Source organism: Scomber scombrus, chromosome 7 (assembly GCF_963691925.1).
Source record: "Scomber scombrus chromosome 7, fScoSco1.1, whole genome shotgun sequence".
Taxonomy (NCBI): Eukaryota; Metazoa; Chordata; class Actinopteri; order Scombriformes; family Scombridae; genus Scomber; species Scomber scombrus.
Window position 1 is genome coordinate 6,859,494 of NC_084976.1, and position 16,689 is coordinate 6,876,182.

At 42.1% G+C, this 16,689-nt stretch overlaps 1 protein-coding gene across 1 annotated transcript in view; it reads left to right on the plus strand.

Moving 5' to 3' along the window:
- LOC133983339 (furin-like protease kpc-1) overlaps nucleotides 1-16,689 on the plus strand; it is a 178,475-nt gene that overhangs the window by 120,422 nt on the left and 41,364 nt on the right. The window contains 1 exon segment of the mRNA XM_062422395.1: nucleotides 11,483-11,596. Within this exon segment, the coding sequence (XP_062278379.1) occupies nucleotides 11,483-11,596 (114 nt within the window).

The following is a 16,689-nucleotide window of genomic DNA, read 5'->3' on the forward strand; positions in this document are numbered from 1 at the left end:
CACCAGATCATCAATCCGAGGCATCGGGTATGGGTCAAAGTTGGACACTGCATTCAGGTATCTAAAATCAATGCAAAATCTGAGTGACCCATCTTTCTTCGGCACAAGCACAATTGGACTACACCACTCACTGCAGGAGACCTCGATTATCCCCAGCTCCAACATCAGCTTGATTTCCTTCTGCAGCACCGGAATCAACCGCTCAGGAATCCTGTAGCTCTTCTGCCGGACTGGAGCATTTCCCTTCAGACGAATCTTGTGTTGGACCAGAGAGGTGAAACCTGGTGTCTCTCTGAAGAGCTCTGGGTCAAGTAAAGGTTTTACCTCTGCCTGCTGGGTGGGAGACAGATGTGACACATCCATTTTCACAGCCTCTGCCATCGTGGCGGTGGTGGGCAAGAACTTCTCACTCGAGTCCTCATCCTGCACAGTACGTACCAACAGCTGCGGACACACAGGCTCTGAACGAACCTGGAATTCTTTAAGCAGATTGACATGAAAAGTCTGGTACTTTTTAAGCCTATCTGGCATGTACAGTTCATATGTGACCTTACCCACTCGTTTGCTGATTTCATACGGCCCATGCCATTTCATCAGCAATTTACTGTCACTGGTTGGCAGCAGTAACAGTACCTGTTGGCCCGGATTAAAGACCCTCTCCCTGGCCTTCTGATCATACCAGGCTTTCTGTTTTTGCTGAGCAGACCTCATGTTTTCATGTGCGAGTGCTGTCATTTCCTCCAGTCTCTCCTTCATTTTGACCACATATGCCACCACATTCTCACCTCCTAGCTTTGGAGTTTCCCAGTAGTCCTTTAGAAGATCCAGTGGTCCTCTCACCTGGCGGCCATACAAAAGTTCAAAAGGCGAAAACCCTGTTGACACTTGTGGCACTTCCCGATAAGCAAACAACAGGTATGGCAGCCATTGGTCCCAATCAGCACCTGTATGCGAGACAAACTTCCGCAGCATGTTTTTCAATGTCTGGTTATAGCGCTCCACCAGCCCGTCCGTCTGGGGGTGGTAAGGGGTGGTCTTAATGCCCTTCACTCCTAACACCTGATAAACCTGCTGCAATAATTTGGACAAAAAGTTTGTCCCACAGTCTGTTAGGACCTCTTTAGGTATGCCTACCCTGGAGAAAAGCTGTAAAAGACAATTTGCTACCTGATTGGCTTTGATTGACCTGAGGGGGAAGGCTTCTGGATAGCGGGTTGCATAATCACATATCACCAGTATGTACCTGTGGCCTGAGGAACTTCTTTCCAGTGGTCCTACTATGTCCATGCCTATTCTCTCAAAAGGTGTATCTATGATTGGCAAAGACTGCAGTTGTGCACGTGCTACTCCCCTTGCTGAGGTAAGTTGACATGTTTCACATGAACTGCAGAACTGAGAGACCTGTGTATACATCCCTGGCCAAACAAACCGCATAGCAATCCTGTTCAAAGTCTTTTGAAAAGCCATGTGCCCCGCCCATGGAATTGAATGAGCTAACTCCATGACTTTGTGTCTGAACTGTTGCGGGAGAGCTAAAACCTCAACTTTCCCTTTTCGCTGATACAGAAGGCCATCTTTCTCTATATAAGTGGCATCAGCTAGACAGCTGGGGTTATTCTGCTTAACCCCCTCAATCTCTGTTACCTTTTCAAACCATTGGTTTAGTGTAGAGTCCTGCCTTTGTAGTGTCCCTAGATCTGGGGGAAACTCAAAATCTATAACACCAGGTGGTTTGCATGAGTCCTCTGTCTCTTTCCTAGGAGCACCAATCATCTTTTCCCTCCTTTTCTGGGCCCTTGACTTGATAGGTTTCACTGGCCCCGTCTTCCACTCTACACCCCAAAAAGGCAACTCCCTGAGGACTCCCTCTCTACTCTGTGCTCTTGTGGTGACATTACAGGGTTTGACTGGACTTGTGACTGGCTCTGGCTCAACTTCACTTGGGGGGACCCTGAAATCTGCCTCTGAGCTATGAACCTCCCCACTGTTCCAGTCAGATTTACCAACTGGTTGGTGCACAAGGTCATACAGTATGGGAACATCATTACCTAGAATGACTGGATATGGCAAAGTTGGAGCTAATGCTACAGACAAAAGAAAAGTCTGCCCCCCCACTGTCAGATAGACCTCTGCTGTAGGATAGACATGCTCGTCCCCATGAATACAGCTTATCCTTGACCTGTCTTCACTCCACTTCTCTCTTGGGACCAACCTGGACAACACTACTGTCTGGAAACATGCTGTATCAAGTAAAGCTACCTCACGCTGTCCATCTATCAGAACTGGTGCTGTACGGCCTACCCCATGTACTGTGTCTACTGGTCTACTTGCTGGTCTTGGCACTGAGCACAGGAGAGATGGCTTGGTGTGGGTTAAAGCTGGGCAAAATGGCTTGGTGTGACCTAGACCATTACAGTGGTAGCACCTAACTTCCTGTTTAGTGAATCTAGGTGGAGGTCTTTTAGCATGGCTTGAGACTTGAGAAGTGAACTGCCTGTTACTGGAAAATGCTTTCCCTTGTGGCTGACCAGACCCCCGTTCACCCCCAGTGGACTTACTTGCATGGGCTTGGTAGTTCTCTCGACCCAAGGTGGCATTCCGGCTCCCTTTCCTGGCTGATGTGAAGACCCCTGCCAAACGAGCAGCTTCCTCCGCTGTCTTGGGGTCACGTTCTTTGATCCAGATTTCCAATTCTGGATGAACCATTCTCAGAAACTGTTCCAGGATAATAGTCTCTGTTATTTCCTCCACAGTTGACTTATCTGGCTTGACCCATTTAGAGAACAGGTCCTTCAGGCGAACGTACAGCTCTCGTGGTGTCTCCCCAGGCTCCATCGTCAGGGAACGGAAACGTCTTCGGTAGGTATCAGGTGTGATTTCATATTTTGCTAAAATTGCTGCTTTGACTTTGTCATAGTTTTCAGAGTCTATTATGTCCATCAGAACATAGGCACTACGAGCCTTACCCGTGAGCAGCGGGACAAGACGCACAGCCCATCCCTTTTTGGGCCAGCGACATACATGGGCCATTCTCTCAAAAGTGGTCAGAAAATGTTCAATGTCATCCTCTGTGGATAATGGCAGCAGTTTGGGTTCCCTATGGACAAGGGATTCCCGCCGTGGTCTGAAACCTTGACTCATCTGGCTGATCGCCTCCCCTGGATCATCATCATCCTCATCATCATCATCACCGGTCTCTTCCTGAGGCTGGCCTTGATACTGTATGTCACACTCTTGACCGTGGTCGTCTCTCATTATGTTTACCTGTTGCTGTATTTGTGAAAATTGATGCTGCACACATTTCCATCTCCGCTCTTGACGAGAGGACTCCTTCTCCATTTCCTGATCTCTCACTGCCTGAGATTGTATGAGAGACTTCACCAGACCTGCTAGCTCCTTCAACGTTCCTTTGGCTGCACCCTCTGCCTCGGTGCCTGGGCATGGCTGTGTCCATGCGCCTGGGTCGACTGATGAGCAAGCTTCCTGGTCTGGGTCCTCTTGTTCACCTTTCTTTCCAGCTCTTGTATTCATTTTACTGCAACGTGGGCCCCAACTTCTGACACCACTTGTTAGACTGACCCTGAGCGGCTGGACGATGCAGCAAAAGAGCAGTCAAAAGGCGATGGTACGGTGCACCAAATCATGGTTTTTATTCACCAACACCAAAATCACATACACACAATGGTACAGGCATGGCAGCATCACCGATGAGACCTGACCAGCAACAAGGACAGATGGAAACTGGCGCCTTTTATACCCCCATCACTGGTCTGCTTAATTGGATGTTTCCACTCACAGGTTATTAACAAAAAGATATTATCTCCCAGCTAATCCCCCAAGACAATATCACCCGCCTACACTCACATAATATTTATCCCCCTGCTGTACACTCTATCTACTCCTTCCCAAAATAAACAAACCCACTACAATAAATATACATCTATACACACCAACTACCAAACCCCCCTCTTCCTATCCTAACACTTGGTCTCTCCCGGAACCTTTAAATTGGTGTTCGTACCCCGGGGACTCTTTTGGACGAACACTGAAGGAGACACCAAAAAGGACAGGTAAGAATCCACACAAACAATTTAAATACAGGCAGCAACTTTAACACACTAAAACACTTTTACATTGCAATATTAACGCATATTTATGTTGTCTATCAATTATACACTGGAGGTGCACATAGTATTATATAATCGAACTCCCTCTCTCCCTCAGGTGAAGCCGATTATCGCACCTGGCAGAAGACAACACACATCAATCCCAACTCATTATTACCCAATGGTTTAAACTGTTCAATAAAGATAAATGTGCAAATATGCAATGTGCAAACTACTAATAAAGTGCAACTATCACAATTAAAGTGTCATGTGCCATTATTAAAGTGCCTAATTAAATTGTTTGGTTAAAAGTGACAATACAAAGACCCAAATGTGCCATCTTTACAAGGCCTAAGCCATCAGTCATTAGTAACGAAGCGCTCTTCGTTACACAGTGTACATTTAGAACTCAATATTATTTGCATATAGTTGTGAAGAAAATGTAGAAACATACAGTGTTTATTCAGATTTGGCATGTTGTGGAGAACCTCACATTTTTAAAATCGCTGCCCCAACCCTGGTTACATTTTTTAATTTGAATTTCTTGGACCTCTTCAGAGAGCTTTTCCTGCATGTCTTGATTAGCTTTGAGATGGTCATTGAAGTTTTCTTCATTTCTGATTGCTTGGGATTGAGACAGTTTTTTTTCTCATCAATTGATTTGTCCAATTCATCCGGGTCTTTTTTAAGTTGGTCAACAAGCAGAGTCATGAGGTCAATAGCGCACTTATTCAAGATTGCAGATGAGTTTTGATTCGCTGAAGGCCTCTTGATTGTTTTTCTCACCCTAATGGTGGAACATGATTGTCTAATCACCATCAGATGTATTACTAGTGCGTGGCCTACATAACATACCAGTGTCTGTGTCTCTGCTATTACTGTTGATCTCGAAGAAAGGCCAAAATGTCATCTAAATAAAAGAAATGCATCTGGAGCTAGAGTGTGTGAATGTGTACAAATACATGAACACCAGAGCCTGGCTCTATGACCTAAAAGTGATGATTAACATACCTGTGAAACACTCTTTAGCATTCTCAACCATGCCTTTCCACATTGGCTATTTTACACCTTGTATAATAGCAAAGTCATTCAGAGGTTTGTTTCATTACTACATCATTATCTGCTTCAGCATAAAATAGTCTCACTCTATGAAGATGTGAAGTCATAGTGTATACCAAAACAGTATTTTTAAGTAAATCAAATGTAAAATGTTATCAACTTTTGATATAATCAAAATGAATACATTTATGTATATTTTGTCCATACCGGAGAGCGGTGAGTGATGCACATAATACAAATAAGAATAAATGTATAGACAAACAAGGACAAAGCAGTATATTCAAAGGCAATGGACATACTCAATATAACATCATGGGTGCACAATAAGTAACACACAAAATTAGTACAGGCATATTTGTGCGCTATATACATGCATACATGTGATACAAGTGAACAACTGGTCAGAAAGACACTAACATACTCATGTATTTCAATATCAATCATAGACACACATATACACATGCTTGCATTAGACACATAAACATACAAACTGTCCATGGTCTCAGAATCCTACACACACACACACACACACACACACACACACACACACACACACATGCATGCTCGTGTACACATGTACTCATTAACTACGGAAATCAAGGCTACGCTGGTGGAGTGTATTTTCAGGCATGCAGTTATTGGACTTGGCCTAATTGATAAACCCATTAGTAACACTTGTTCAGATAACATGGGAGGAATCTCAGTCTGCTCACAGTCACTCCAAATGGGTTCACTTAGGCTTAGAGTGCAGCACATTAAGAGAAGATTACAGAGCGATGTGGAGCGTCTTACCAGTCCACGCCTCGCTGCTGTGAGATTAATAGAGACGAACTGAGGACAGCGACGGAGGGAACATTTGACTCTGACACTCCACAGGGTGGGGACACTGTATGTGAGTGTGTGTGCGTTTGTATGAATGAGAGTTCTGGGTTTGCCTGTACTGTATGTGTGTGGGTCTACATATGTTTTTTGTGTAGTTGTCATGTAGCCGGGTGATCAGCTTTCTTCTGTGAATATATGCACATAGTGTGTGTGTCTTTGCATCTGCTCCTTATGGTTGTCTCTATACGTGGGTGGATCTGTGCTTCTTTTTGAATGTATACCCACATGTGTGTTTATCTGCCTTTCAACTAAAGCTGCAATATGGCTCAGCAGAAGATCTCAGTGCAAAGCGTCCAGGATGAGACAGTGGGGAATAAACTGTTGCCTGTCTTGTACCGACACATTATACCATGCTGACTAACAAGCCTGACTGTTAGTCATATCTCCTTTAGTTACTGTTAAAAGAAAAAGAAAAGAACAGGAAAACTGGGTATGCATAGCCTCACTCAACCAAGCATCAGGGTGAATGCAAACGCTTCGATTGTTTTCTGGCTGAAAATAGGCATGATACCTCAAATTTTTCCAAAGTCGCTAAAGTCAATCGTAAGGCAACCCTAGAATTAGATGATTCGGATTGACTGATATCTAATTTATAAAAGGCAATTTTTTCAATAAATGATACACTGCTCCTTCCTTATGTTACACATCTTCATCTGTCTGTACTACTTGCGGCATTTGCAAACATACAGTCTACTGCAGTAAAAAGTATTATGTGTCTTGAGCTTCCTACAGAATTCAATTTTCAATGGTTGTTTACTAGAAAAAATGTTGAGTGTGATGCTCCTAAATGATTGTGAGCTGACAGTGTTTTCCTCCGGGTCCTGATCCCTCTCTCGCTTTCTTCACCCTTCTATCTTTCTGTCCCCTCGATTGCCCATCTTTGGCGTTCTCTCCCCCTGGGCTGGACACTTTGTCCTTGCGCTCCCTGTCTCCTCCTCCTCCTCCTCCTCCTCTCTGCCTGGGCCCAGTGTGAGTGATAAATTATTCGTGGGCATGCTCTGAGGGCCCAGGGCTGCTCATTCCTGCACACAGAGGACTAGCATTGATCCGGCCTGTGGTTCAACTTAATTGGAAACCCAGTTACACCAGCTACAGACACACTCTGACACACACAAACACAGCTCACACATGCACAAACATGCTCTTGCAAGACATGCCATCCACTGTAATACACACATATGCACCATTATACATTAATACACTAATGTATAGGTGCATGAATATTACACATACTCCACATAATTACACAACACATGCACGCATAGGCAATCCCCAAATGTATTCACACATTACAGTGTTACAGAATTAACATCTGCCTAAGTATCAGCAATGCGCTGTATGTTTTCTCCTTTAGCATTCAGCATAATACACAAATGTAGTATTGTGAACACACATGTTAAATACTGGAAGACACCTACTGGACACACACACGTTGACTAAAATTCAGAAAAAGCGCACAACCCGACACAAAAGGACACAAACATCTACTCGCACTCACACAAAAACACACACACACACACACACTTTATAGTCACTAAGCCTGCATTCTAAGCAGCACTAAAGAGGAGTAACAGTCCACAGTGGAGCAATATGGAGGCCCAGGGTTATCGATTGGACCGAGACACTGACTATCATACAGCTAATAGATTACATCAGACACATCGAAGCGGCCCAGTCAATCAGGCCTGATCCTATTAACTGGGGATTTGTAAACAGTTGTGTGCTCACTGTGACGGCTGCTGTGCTGCTTTGTGAGCCTTGGCGAGAGGATGGAGGCTGTAAGGGTCTGGAGGAGGCTTATATATTGTTGCACTCTGCCCCTGCAGTCTCTCATTAGCTGTTCATGTGTGTGCTGGACAACATGCTTTTCTTTTCTTTTTTTTTTCATCTGTCTTTGTTTTTAACTATGATGTCAGTTCCCCCTTTTTTATTCTCCCAATTGTTGTTCAAAAGAAGACAACAACAACAACAAAAAAACCTTGCTTAAACAGTGTGAGATAATGATGCCTTCACTGGGTTTTGTCCAAATTTGAAGTTTTAGTTTGTGTAATTCTGGTGTTTTTCTTTGAATGTCACATTACCTGAGGCTTTGCCTAAAGTCAGTCACCTGTAGGTTCACAGGAAAAACCCAATTATCCTTTCCCAAACCTTTCAGCTTAAAGGCTTGGGCAGACCAGCATTAAAGACAACACAATGAATTCATTTCAGAGGAATTGCACATTATCTACATGAACATTTCACATAGAGTACATTTTGAAATGTAAATTCTCTCCATTGACACAGGAGAAGCTGTTTTTTTTCTTTTTTTGAAGGGATTGGAGCCAGCGTGTCTAACACGGAAGCTAATCATATTAGCATTGTTGCAACATCCACTTTTATGTAAAACCTCTTTCGCTTGAGTACCTGCCCCATAAAAGAGGCTGGGTTTACATACAGAAGTCGATGGTACACTCCTTAACAAAGTGTGTTAGCTTATTGTCTGGTTAGCAGCCAAGCTAGGTCGTCAACTTGAAGAGCTAGTGTATAGAGCTAGCATATTAGCAGTTTGCCAGTTTGCTCACCGGCTACTGTGGTTCACCAACACCCCCTGTAAGAAGTTAAGTGAAACCTTCCAAATTGTACCCCAAACATGGCTGGTGGAAACTGTTTGTTGGGTTATACTTGGTGACAATAGCAATTGTGCACTATTTCATCAGTTTAGCCTGTGTTAACCAGGTTGGTTAGTGTGTTGAATTTCCACTGCTTACCAACAAAAAGTTCAAATAGCTTTACACATACATCATAATATGCTCCACCGTCATACTGTCATTGAAACAAGCAGAAAGGTTTGTATTTTAGTCATTTTTCACATCTATATCTCTTACTTTATGGCAACAGTGTGTGTGAGGACCGGCTGATTTAAACCAAGATTTGACATTGTAAAAGCATTGAAAAGAGGTTTATATATAAAATAACATTCATATATATATGTGGTGTTTAATTAGTCTCGAAAGGGAGGGTCGAGCTCAGGGAACACATTTGTGCACGCGGAGCAGAAACGCTCCCTCATGAGGATGCTTTTCTGCTGGCGGATACTGTTCTGTGCACTCATATCACGTGCACGCGCCTGTGTTTTTTTTATGTGCGCGTGTTTTGAGACTAATTAAACGCCATACATATAGCATGTCAAAAATAATTAGGGTGATTATTAAATAGATATTGACTGCAGTAAACAACTACCTCTGGAAATATTCTTAAAGCATCTTCTGCTGAAGCTCATACAGAGCCATGAAGTCTGTGTTGCATGTTAAATAGTGGCTTTGTGGTCTTCTTTTCTTTTTCTTTTTTTTTTTTCTCCAGCCAAACCAAAACCAGCAAGAAGAGAAAACACATGCTTTAACGTTGATACAAAAAGCTAGTGAGAGAAAAAGTGCCACCTCTTTGTTGAAGAAACCTCACAAGTTAACAGCTCAGTTCATCTTAAGTCCATTAGAGCAAAAAGCAATACTTCTGTTTAACCAGCGGTATGGTGGATACTGGTCGTGGGGTTTTTCAGATTAATTTCGTGGCCTAAACCTATTCACATGTCCCTTCAGGGGTTGTGCAGCAAAGAGAAGTGAAAGAGAGATAGCAGAAAACTGGGTTCTCAGCCAGCAGTGTGTTTTTAAGAGCAAAACGACTTTTCCAAAATAAATAGATCTGTGTCGTGGACTGCTAGGAGAGAGAAAAGCCCTCGGTTCAATAATTAATTCCCGAGTCGAGGGTTTTGGAGAGCCGCTGATTGGGCTGATTTTTTTTTTTTTTTTTTTTTTTTTTTCTGTTATGATACAAAGAGGCCGTTTGAAGTAATTTGTCCCAGAGAGAGCGGCTTGGAATACCATACATGCTTTGATTTAGCAAAGCAAATTTAATTTTGTTTGCTTTATGCAAACCAGCCGGGGCCGCGGGGCTTTCTCTGATTCCACCAGAGGGGTGATGGTGGTGGTGGTGGTGGTGCTGATGATGGAGGTGGGGGAGTGCACACAACAGAATCATGCTGCTGCTGCTGCTGCTAATATATAATACCGAACGCACACTCATACACACAGACACATGCAGTGAGCAGCAACAGTTCAAAAGTACAAAGCCTATTCCCCCTCTACACACTCACACACACACACACATACATACACAGACGCACACTCCATTCCCTTTGAAATCAAAGCTTAAAATAATTGTTTGTGCGTTGTGTTTTGTTTCACTCTATCCTTCTATTATTAGTGTTACTGGTATTATTCCTATCGTTGCTGTAGCTGCCTGCTCTCGCTGCATGCCGTGGTTTTGTTTTATGCTGCTAATGAAAGCTTCTCTTCTTGCTTTTGTTCTCCCTCCTTTTTTTTTTTTTTTTTCCAATACGTGAACGGAATACATCTGTTCATATCTGTGCCCGATATTTCCTTAGACGTTAACACTCAACAGCACAGTAATGAAGAGGCTACTTGTGATTGTGTCTTTTAAAGGGCTTCTCTTCGATGTTTGTGCAGACATTTGTCACAGAGTGAAGCTGAAGATGGAGATACATACGTTAACATGTGGCTGAGGAGACATGGATGCTGTATTGCAGTTGTGTCATTAATGATTGGAGAATTGAAGTCTAACTGTGTTGCACACCTTTAATTACCTGAGCTGCATTCTTCAGCGCAGGAGAAACAACTGTCTGTGTACAGATGTGGAGGCGTTTTCTTCTCAGACATAGAAAAAGCTGGCCAGAATGGGTGGCCAAGCGGGCTTTCTTTTACTCAATTCAAGTCATTTTCTTAGGGAACAATAATGAGTGGATAAAGCAGAAAAACCCAATTTCCTTTATGCTTTTTATATCCTGAAAAAGCCCTCGTTGACGACCCTTTGGTCTTTTGTTATAGAAAACTGAGCTAATATCCTCCAGCTCTCGCGCAGTTTAAAGGTCTTAATTGGATTCCATTAGTATATTGCTTGACATGACACTTGAGTCCGCTCTATTAGAATTCCCCTGCCTGGGATTAAAAAGAAGACTTTTTCTACATTCGACTCTCTAGGCTCTTTTGTTAAAGTCTCAAATATTCTTTGTTGGATTCACAGTTTTTTAGTGACACCATTATTAAAACTGTAAGCTTGACTTAAACAGCTTCTTTTATGTCTAGAGGACCTGCAGTAAAAGGTATGGCAGTGTCTCATCGCAACAGTTTATGTATCAATAAACTGTAGTGTTAATACAGTATATGTTTTACCTGATAGAGTGTGCTGTAAGCCCCATAAAACAGTCCTCCAGGCCTCTCTCTACACAAGACTGGAGTATGATGTGGAGTTCCCTGCAGGTTTTTCTTTTTCAGAGTATCACACAGAGTTGAAGTGTTTCCTCTGTGGTTTCACTTGGTGTAGAACACGGGCTGAAGGAAGGACGCGTTTGATGATATTCTGTTTCATGTCTTTTGCCCCAGTCCTGAGCTGACGTGGAGGGATGTTCAGCATCTGATTGCCAAGACAGCCAAGATCCCCGACCCCGATGTGCCTGGGTGGAACATCAACGCAGCAGGATACCATGTTCACCATAGGTATTGTACTGAGCCTGTTTCACAAAGAGTCATTATACATAGCGTATGTTTATATGTTTGTTGCACACAGCTGCAGTACAACACATCCATAAAAACATCCAATGGATACCATCCAAAGGTGGTATTAGTGGAATTACATTTAACAACATCAGCCCATCAGCATCCTGCCACTCACTTTTTAAGTAAGCCTCACATAAACATCAAATAAAATAAAATAACTGTTGTGTCAATAAACCAATTCACATATTCATAGTTCTTTTTTAGGAGCAAATTGAGCCACCATCCTAGGGATATACCTGCCATTGCTTGTTGCTATGGCAATCCAAGCAGCATCTGAAGGCAGGACATTTTATATTTTGCTTTTGTAAACAATTCTAGTTGACCTTTGACCCCTTTACTTACTTACTTTGAGTAAATGTTTGTTAACCTTTTTTTATTATGCCCATAGTAACTGATTAGTTTAATAATGCATTTATTAACTGGATTTTATTAGGTAAATCTAAACTTTACACGCAAGTAAGTAATCAAAAGATTTTCAGTGCACCTGTTTACATCAACTGATTCTACATTTTGTCGTAGCCCTTGTTAAAGAAAAGAACAACGCATCCATATTTGAAGATACAATAATGAAAGACCTTCAGAGGAAGTTTCACAAAAATAGTTTTCACTAGGACTGAATGGGTTATCTGGATTACAGAAATACTAGTCATGCTGGCGGCATGGCTACAGGAATGGCAGTATTAGTCTGTCAGTCAGTCCACCACTTTGGTACAGACCAAAACATCCAAACAGGTACCTGATGCTCAGAAAATGAATCCTGCTGACTTTGGTGACCCCCTGACTTTTCATCCAGCACCACCATGAGGTTTGCATCTGTGATTTCAGTTAAATGTCTCGACAACTTTTGGATGGTTTGCCATGAAATTTGAAAAATTATGAATTATGCTAACCTTGGAGATTCTATTATCTATCACTGTCATCAAATCAAAACTTTGTCCAATATTTTGGTGACTAAAGTATTGAATATATGACCAAATACCTGCAAATCTAAAGACTAAACTAAGACAGTGTGCATGCTAATCCTTATACTTGCTAAATATCATGCTTACATGCAGGTGTTGGGATATAACTCATGTCTGCTCACTTCAATCACCTTTAGGTTCCCTGAGTGTTTCTGGACTACACATTGCAAGCCACTTTAGCGCTAACCAGTTAAAATCCTTGCTCAAATGAATCATGTTAAGGTAGAGTTTACAGTACCATCTTCCACCTATACGATAGATGCCACGTTTCACACAGACATCGCTTTTATGTGCACATACACACTTAGACATTCTCCTCATGTTAAGTGCTTGAACCACAAAAAGCAGCAGTCTGTTTTATGACAGGTGATCTTGTCCGGGGAGGAGTGTCATTGTAATCCTCTAATGTTATTATCACACCCACAGCGTGTCTGAGTGTCCGTACCTGCTCTGATTTATACACAGAAAGGCTGGAGGAAATGGACCTTCTCCCTCTGAATGTATGAAGCATGAATCTCAGAGAGAGAGTGAGAGTGAGAGCCCCGCTCCGCCAGACATCGTATAAACGCTTTTACAATGTCAGCCGTGCGATGACATGTCGGTAATCAGTCATAGCGTTTGTGATGTTTTTCCTCTGCTCTCTGTCTCACTCACCTTAAAATTTCATTTCTCCATCGTGGCTCTAACTCACTCTCCTCACCCCCTCTTTGTAGTTTCTTTACCCATTCTTCCTCTCCCTATTCTTGCCTCTATCCCCCCCCCCCTGCTCCTTTGCTTTTTCTCCCTTCCATCCCTTCTTTCGCAGCATGCCGTGTCATAAAATAGATTGTAATTACTGTGTTGCTGTGAGAAGAATGGATTAATTAAAATATAATGATGCCGATCACACCAGCGGGCATCTGTTGAAATCTGTCCATTTAAGGGCTGTGGCAGAGGACTTGTAATGCCCTGATCATACTGCAGCGGCCACGCTAATTATGAAGAATGGTTTATTGCACGGGCAAGGACGGATGGACAAGACAATGCAATGAGCACAGGGTCACTTAGCGTCAATGACGTTGTTACTATACATTTAAGATTAGATATGATATCTGTAATGAGAGAATCCATGTTTCAGAAAATTGAAGATAATGCTGGATGCTTAGGTTCTATATGGTTATTAATGAAGGGGAGATGTTTTTTTTATGCATGTGCGTGAGGTTCGATTTTCTTAGAGTCTAAACAGAGACAGACAGAATATGAATATGTATGTATACTGTGTGAGAGTAGTCGTATTATTTGATAGTTTGTGGTTTGATCTATTCGATAAAAGTAATATGTATTTTTTTACAAATTTAACAGTGATTCAGCCAGTTTATGAAAGCTTTGTGGTTGGTCAGTCCCCCAGTAAAGCACACAAATGACACATTTTATGTTCCTGGCAGTTTGTTTTGAGAAAAACAAAAAAGGAACAATAAAACAAGCATGAGCGGTGATAACCAACATTGGTCACAGAAGAATGCCCCCTACAAACTCACAAATGGACAAACAAACAAGAAAGTCTTACACAACTTTTTTCAGTTTGAAGTGCAGAGCAAGACCAGTGCTGAGAAGAGAACTTACATAAGAAAGATAGATTAAAAATGAACGTGACGCTGTAACTGTTGCTTAACAACTTTGACCACAAGTTACAATTATCAGTTACATGCTTAAAAAATGTGTAAAAATGTGTATGAGTATACTTATCAATTCAGGCACGTGACTCTGTTATGGCCATTGTATATCTATCACTTTGTAACACAGTGATGGAGGAAGTATTCAGATCATTTACTTGAGTCAAAGCAAGAATACTGCATTGAAGAAATCACAGGTCCTATATCTTATGCTTGTTATACTGTGATGTGGTCAGATGACTAATATTTATGTATTAACATATAAACAGGATGTCAAATGTTGTAGTTGGCCATGGTAGGTATGGTAAATTACATATACATATTATATTTCATAAACAGATCAAATATGTGGCACGTATAATCTAAATCTGAAAACGAATTAATAACTAAAGCTTTGAAATAGTTGTTATGGAGTAAAAAGTACAATATTTGCATCTGTAGTATGAAGCTCTGTAGCATAAAATACCTCAAAATTGTACTTATTTACAGTACTTGAGTGAATGTAATTAGTTATTTTTAACTTAGAATATATCCACCAAAACAACACATTGGGAAGCAATATAATCAACAAACACAGCCTGCAAAGTTGTAGACCGAAGCTACAGGTTTTTACATGTACTTTTTTACAACACACAGTTTGTCTTCATAAATAATATCCTCCAGTTCCTATCAGACTGAAGTCAACATACCATTTGAATCATGCACTTTCCTCTAAAGCCAAGGAATATTTCTCTTATTGACAACAAATCCTTTGAAACCAACAATGCATTTGTCTATCTGTCTATTTGGTGCTCTAGTGAGTATTTTAGGATGGTGTACGTGGGACTGACCCAAATCAGTGCCCATGTTAATGGTAGTAAAGGAACATTATTTTTTTCTTTCAAAGTTAACATTTGTAAAAAAAGATGGAATATTGAGTATTAACTCTTTAAAAGTTTCATGGGCAGCATGTGTGGATTGGGAGCAGATGGTTGCATTGGAAGCAGGAGCTGCATGGCTTTGTAAAAGCTGAAGGAAAAATAGCTTCCTTATAGACGTTTGGTGCGTTGGCATTGGTGTGTATGTGTGTTTGGGGATTTGGGGGGTTGTTTAGTGGGTGGATGGGGTTGCCCGCATCCCAGAGTTTCCATCTGTTTGACCTCCATATAGACCGGGAGCTTTAGAAACTGTGATGTCAGGGAGCGACCCCACCCCCCACCCCAACCCCCCACACACACACACACACACACACACACTCCCACCACCTCAGCTCCCACCGCCACGGCGACAATAAACATGTCAGCCGCCACACGCCAGAGCAATCTGCAATCAGATTTACTGTGCATGAAATATGGTGGTGCTTTTATTGGTCCAAAGACTTGTCACTCATAATTTATAGGCTGTTGCCAGGCCGGCTGTGATGTCAGCGAGCTCCCAGCACCCTCAAGAGAATCAGAAGAGAGAGAGTGAAAGAGATAGGGGTCTGAGGCATGGTGGTGGTGGTGGTGGTGGTTGGGTGGGGGATGGAGATATAAGACGACAGAATATTTGTGAATTTCTGCGTGTGTGTGACAGAGAGAAAGGAGAGAGAAAGGGAATGAGGGAGAAAAGGTGATTGAGATGGGTGAAAAGAGGGAAAAAATAACACGCATCCATCCTGTTCCTCTCTGCGGAGAGTTTATCAGGTTGAGGGAGTGAAAGTGTCAGTTTTTCCACGGCCTATACAAATGGAACACCCTCTCCTCTCCTCTCCTATCCTCTCCTCCGGCGTAGCACTGTATCCTTTGAACACTGACACCTATTGATCACATGGTCGGCGGAGGAAAGGGAAGAAAAAAAAAAAATGAATCTGCGATTCACATCTCCACTTGAAGCTTCTCTGACCCAGAAATAGAAAGAGGTGGAGAGTCTGGTGTTGGCGGCTTGCACCGGAGGGATGACGTACAGGGAAGAAGCAGAACGTCCAAACAGGCTTAATTTCATTTAATCTCTTCTGATAGCATAGGTGAAACTACAGTAATTATCCTGTGGGAGATTTAGATAGAAAATAACATCGGAGGGGTAGATCAAAGAAACGCTGCCCTCTCTGCAAAGACAAAGTGAATATCAAGGAGAATGCATGAGTGGTGTGCAAGCAATGGTATCTTAAAAAAAGAAAAAAAAACTGGTTTGGCATTAAAAAATGAGATAAGATTCAATCCCTCTTTTGAAAAACGATACTCTGCTCACAGAGAACTATTAGAATGTTTACATTTGCCGCATTTTGTTCCATATCAAAATAATTAATTGCCTCCATTTTCGAATTAAAAGTACATTACAACACAATTAAGGATGCAAATGAGTCTGGGCCTGTCGTGAGGAGCCAGAAAAAGTGAAAGAGTGACTGCGTTGATGTATGAGGGTTTGCGTGCTTTTTTGTGTATTAGGTGTGCCGCAATGG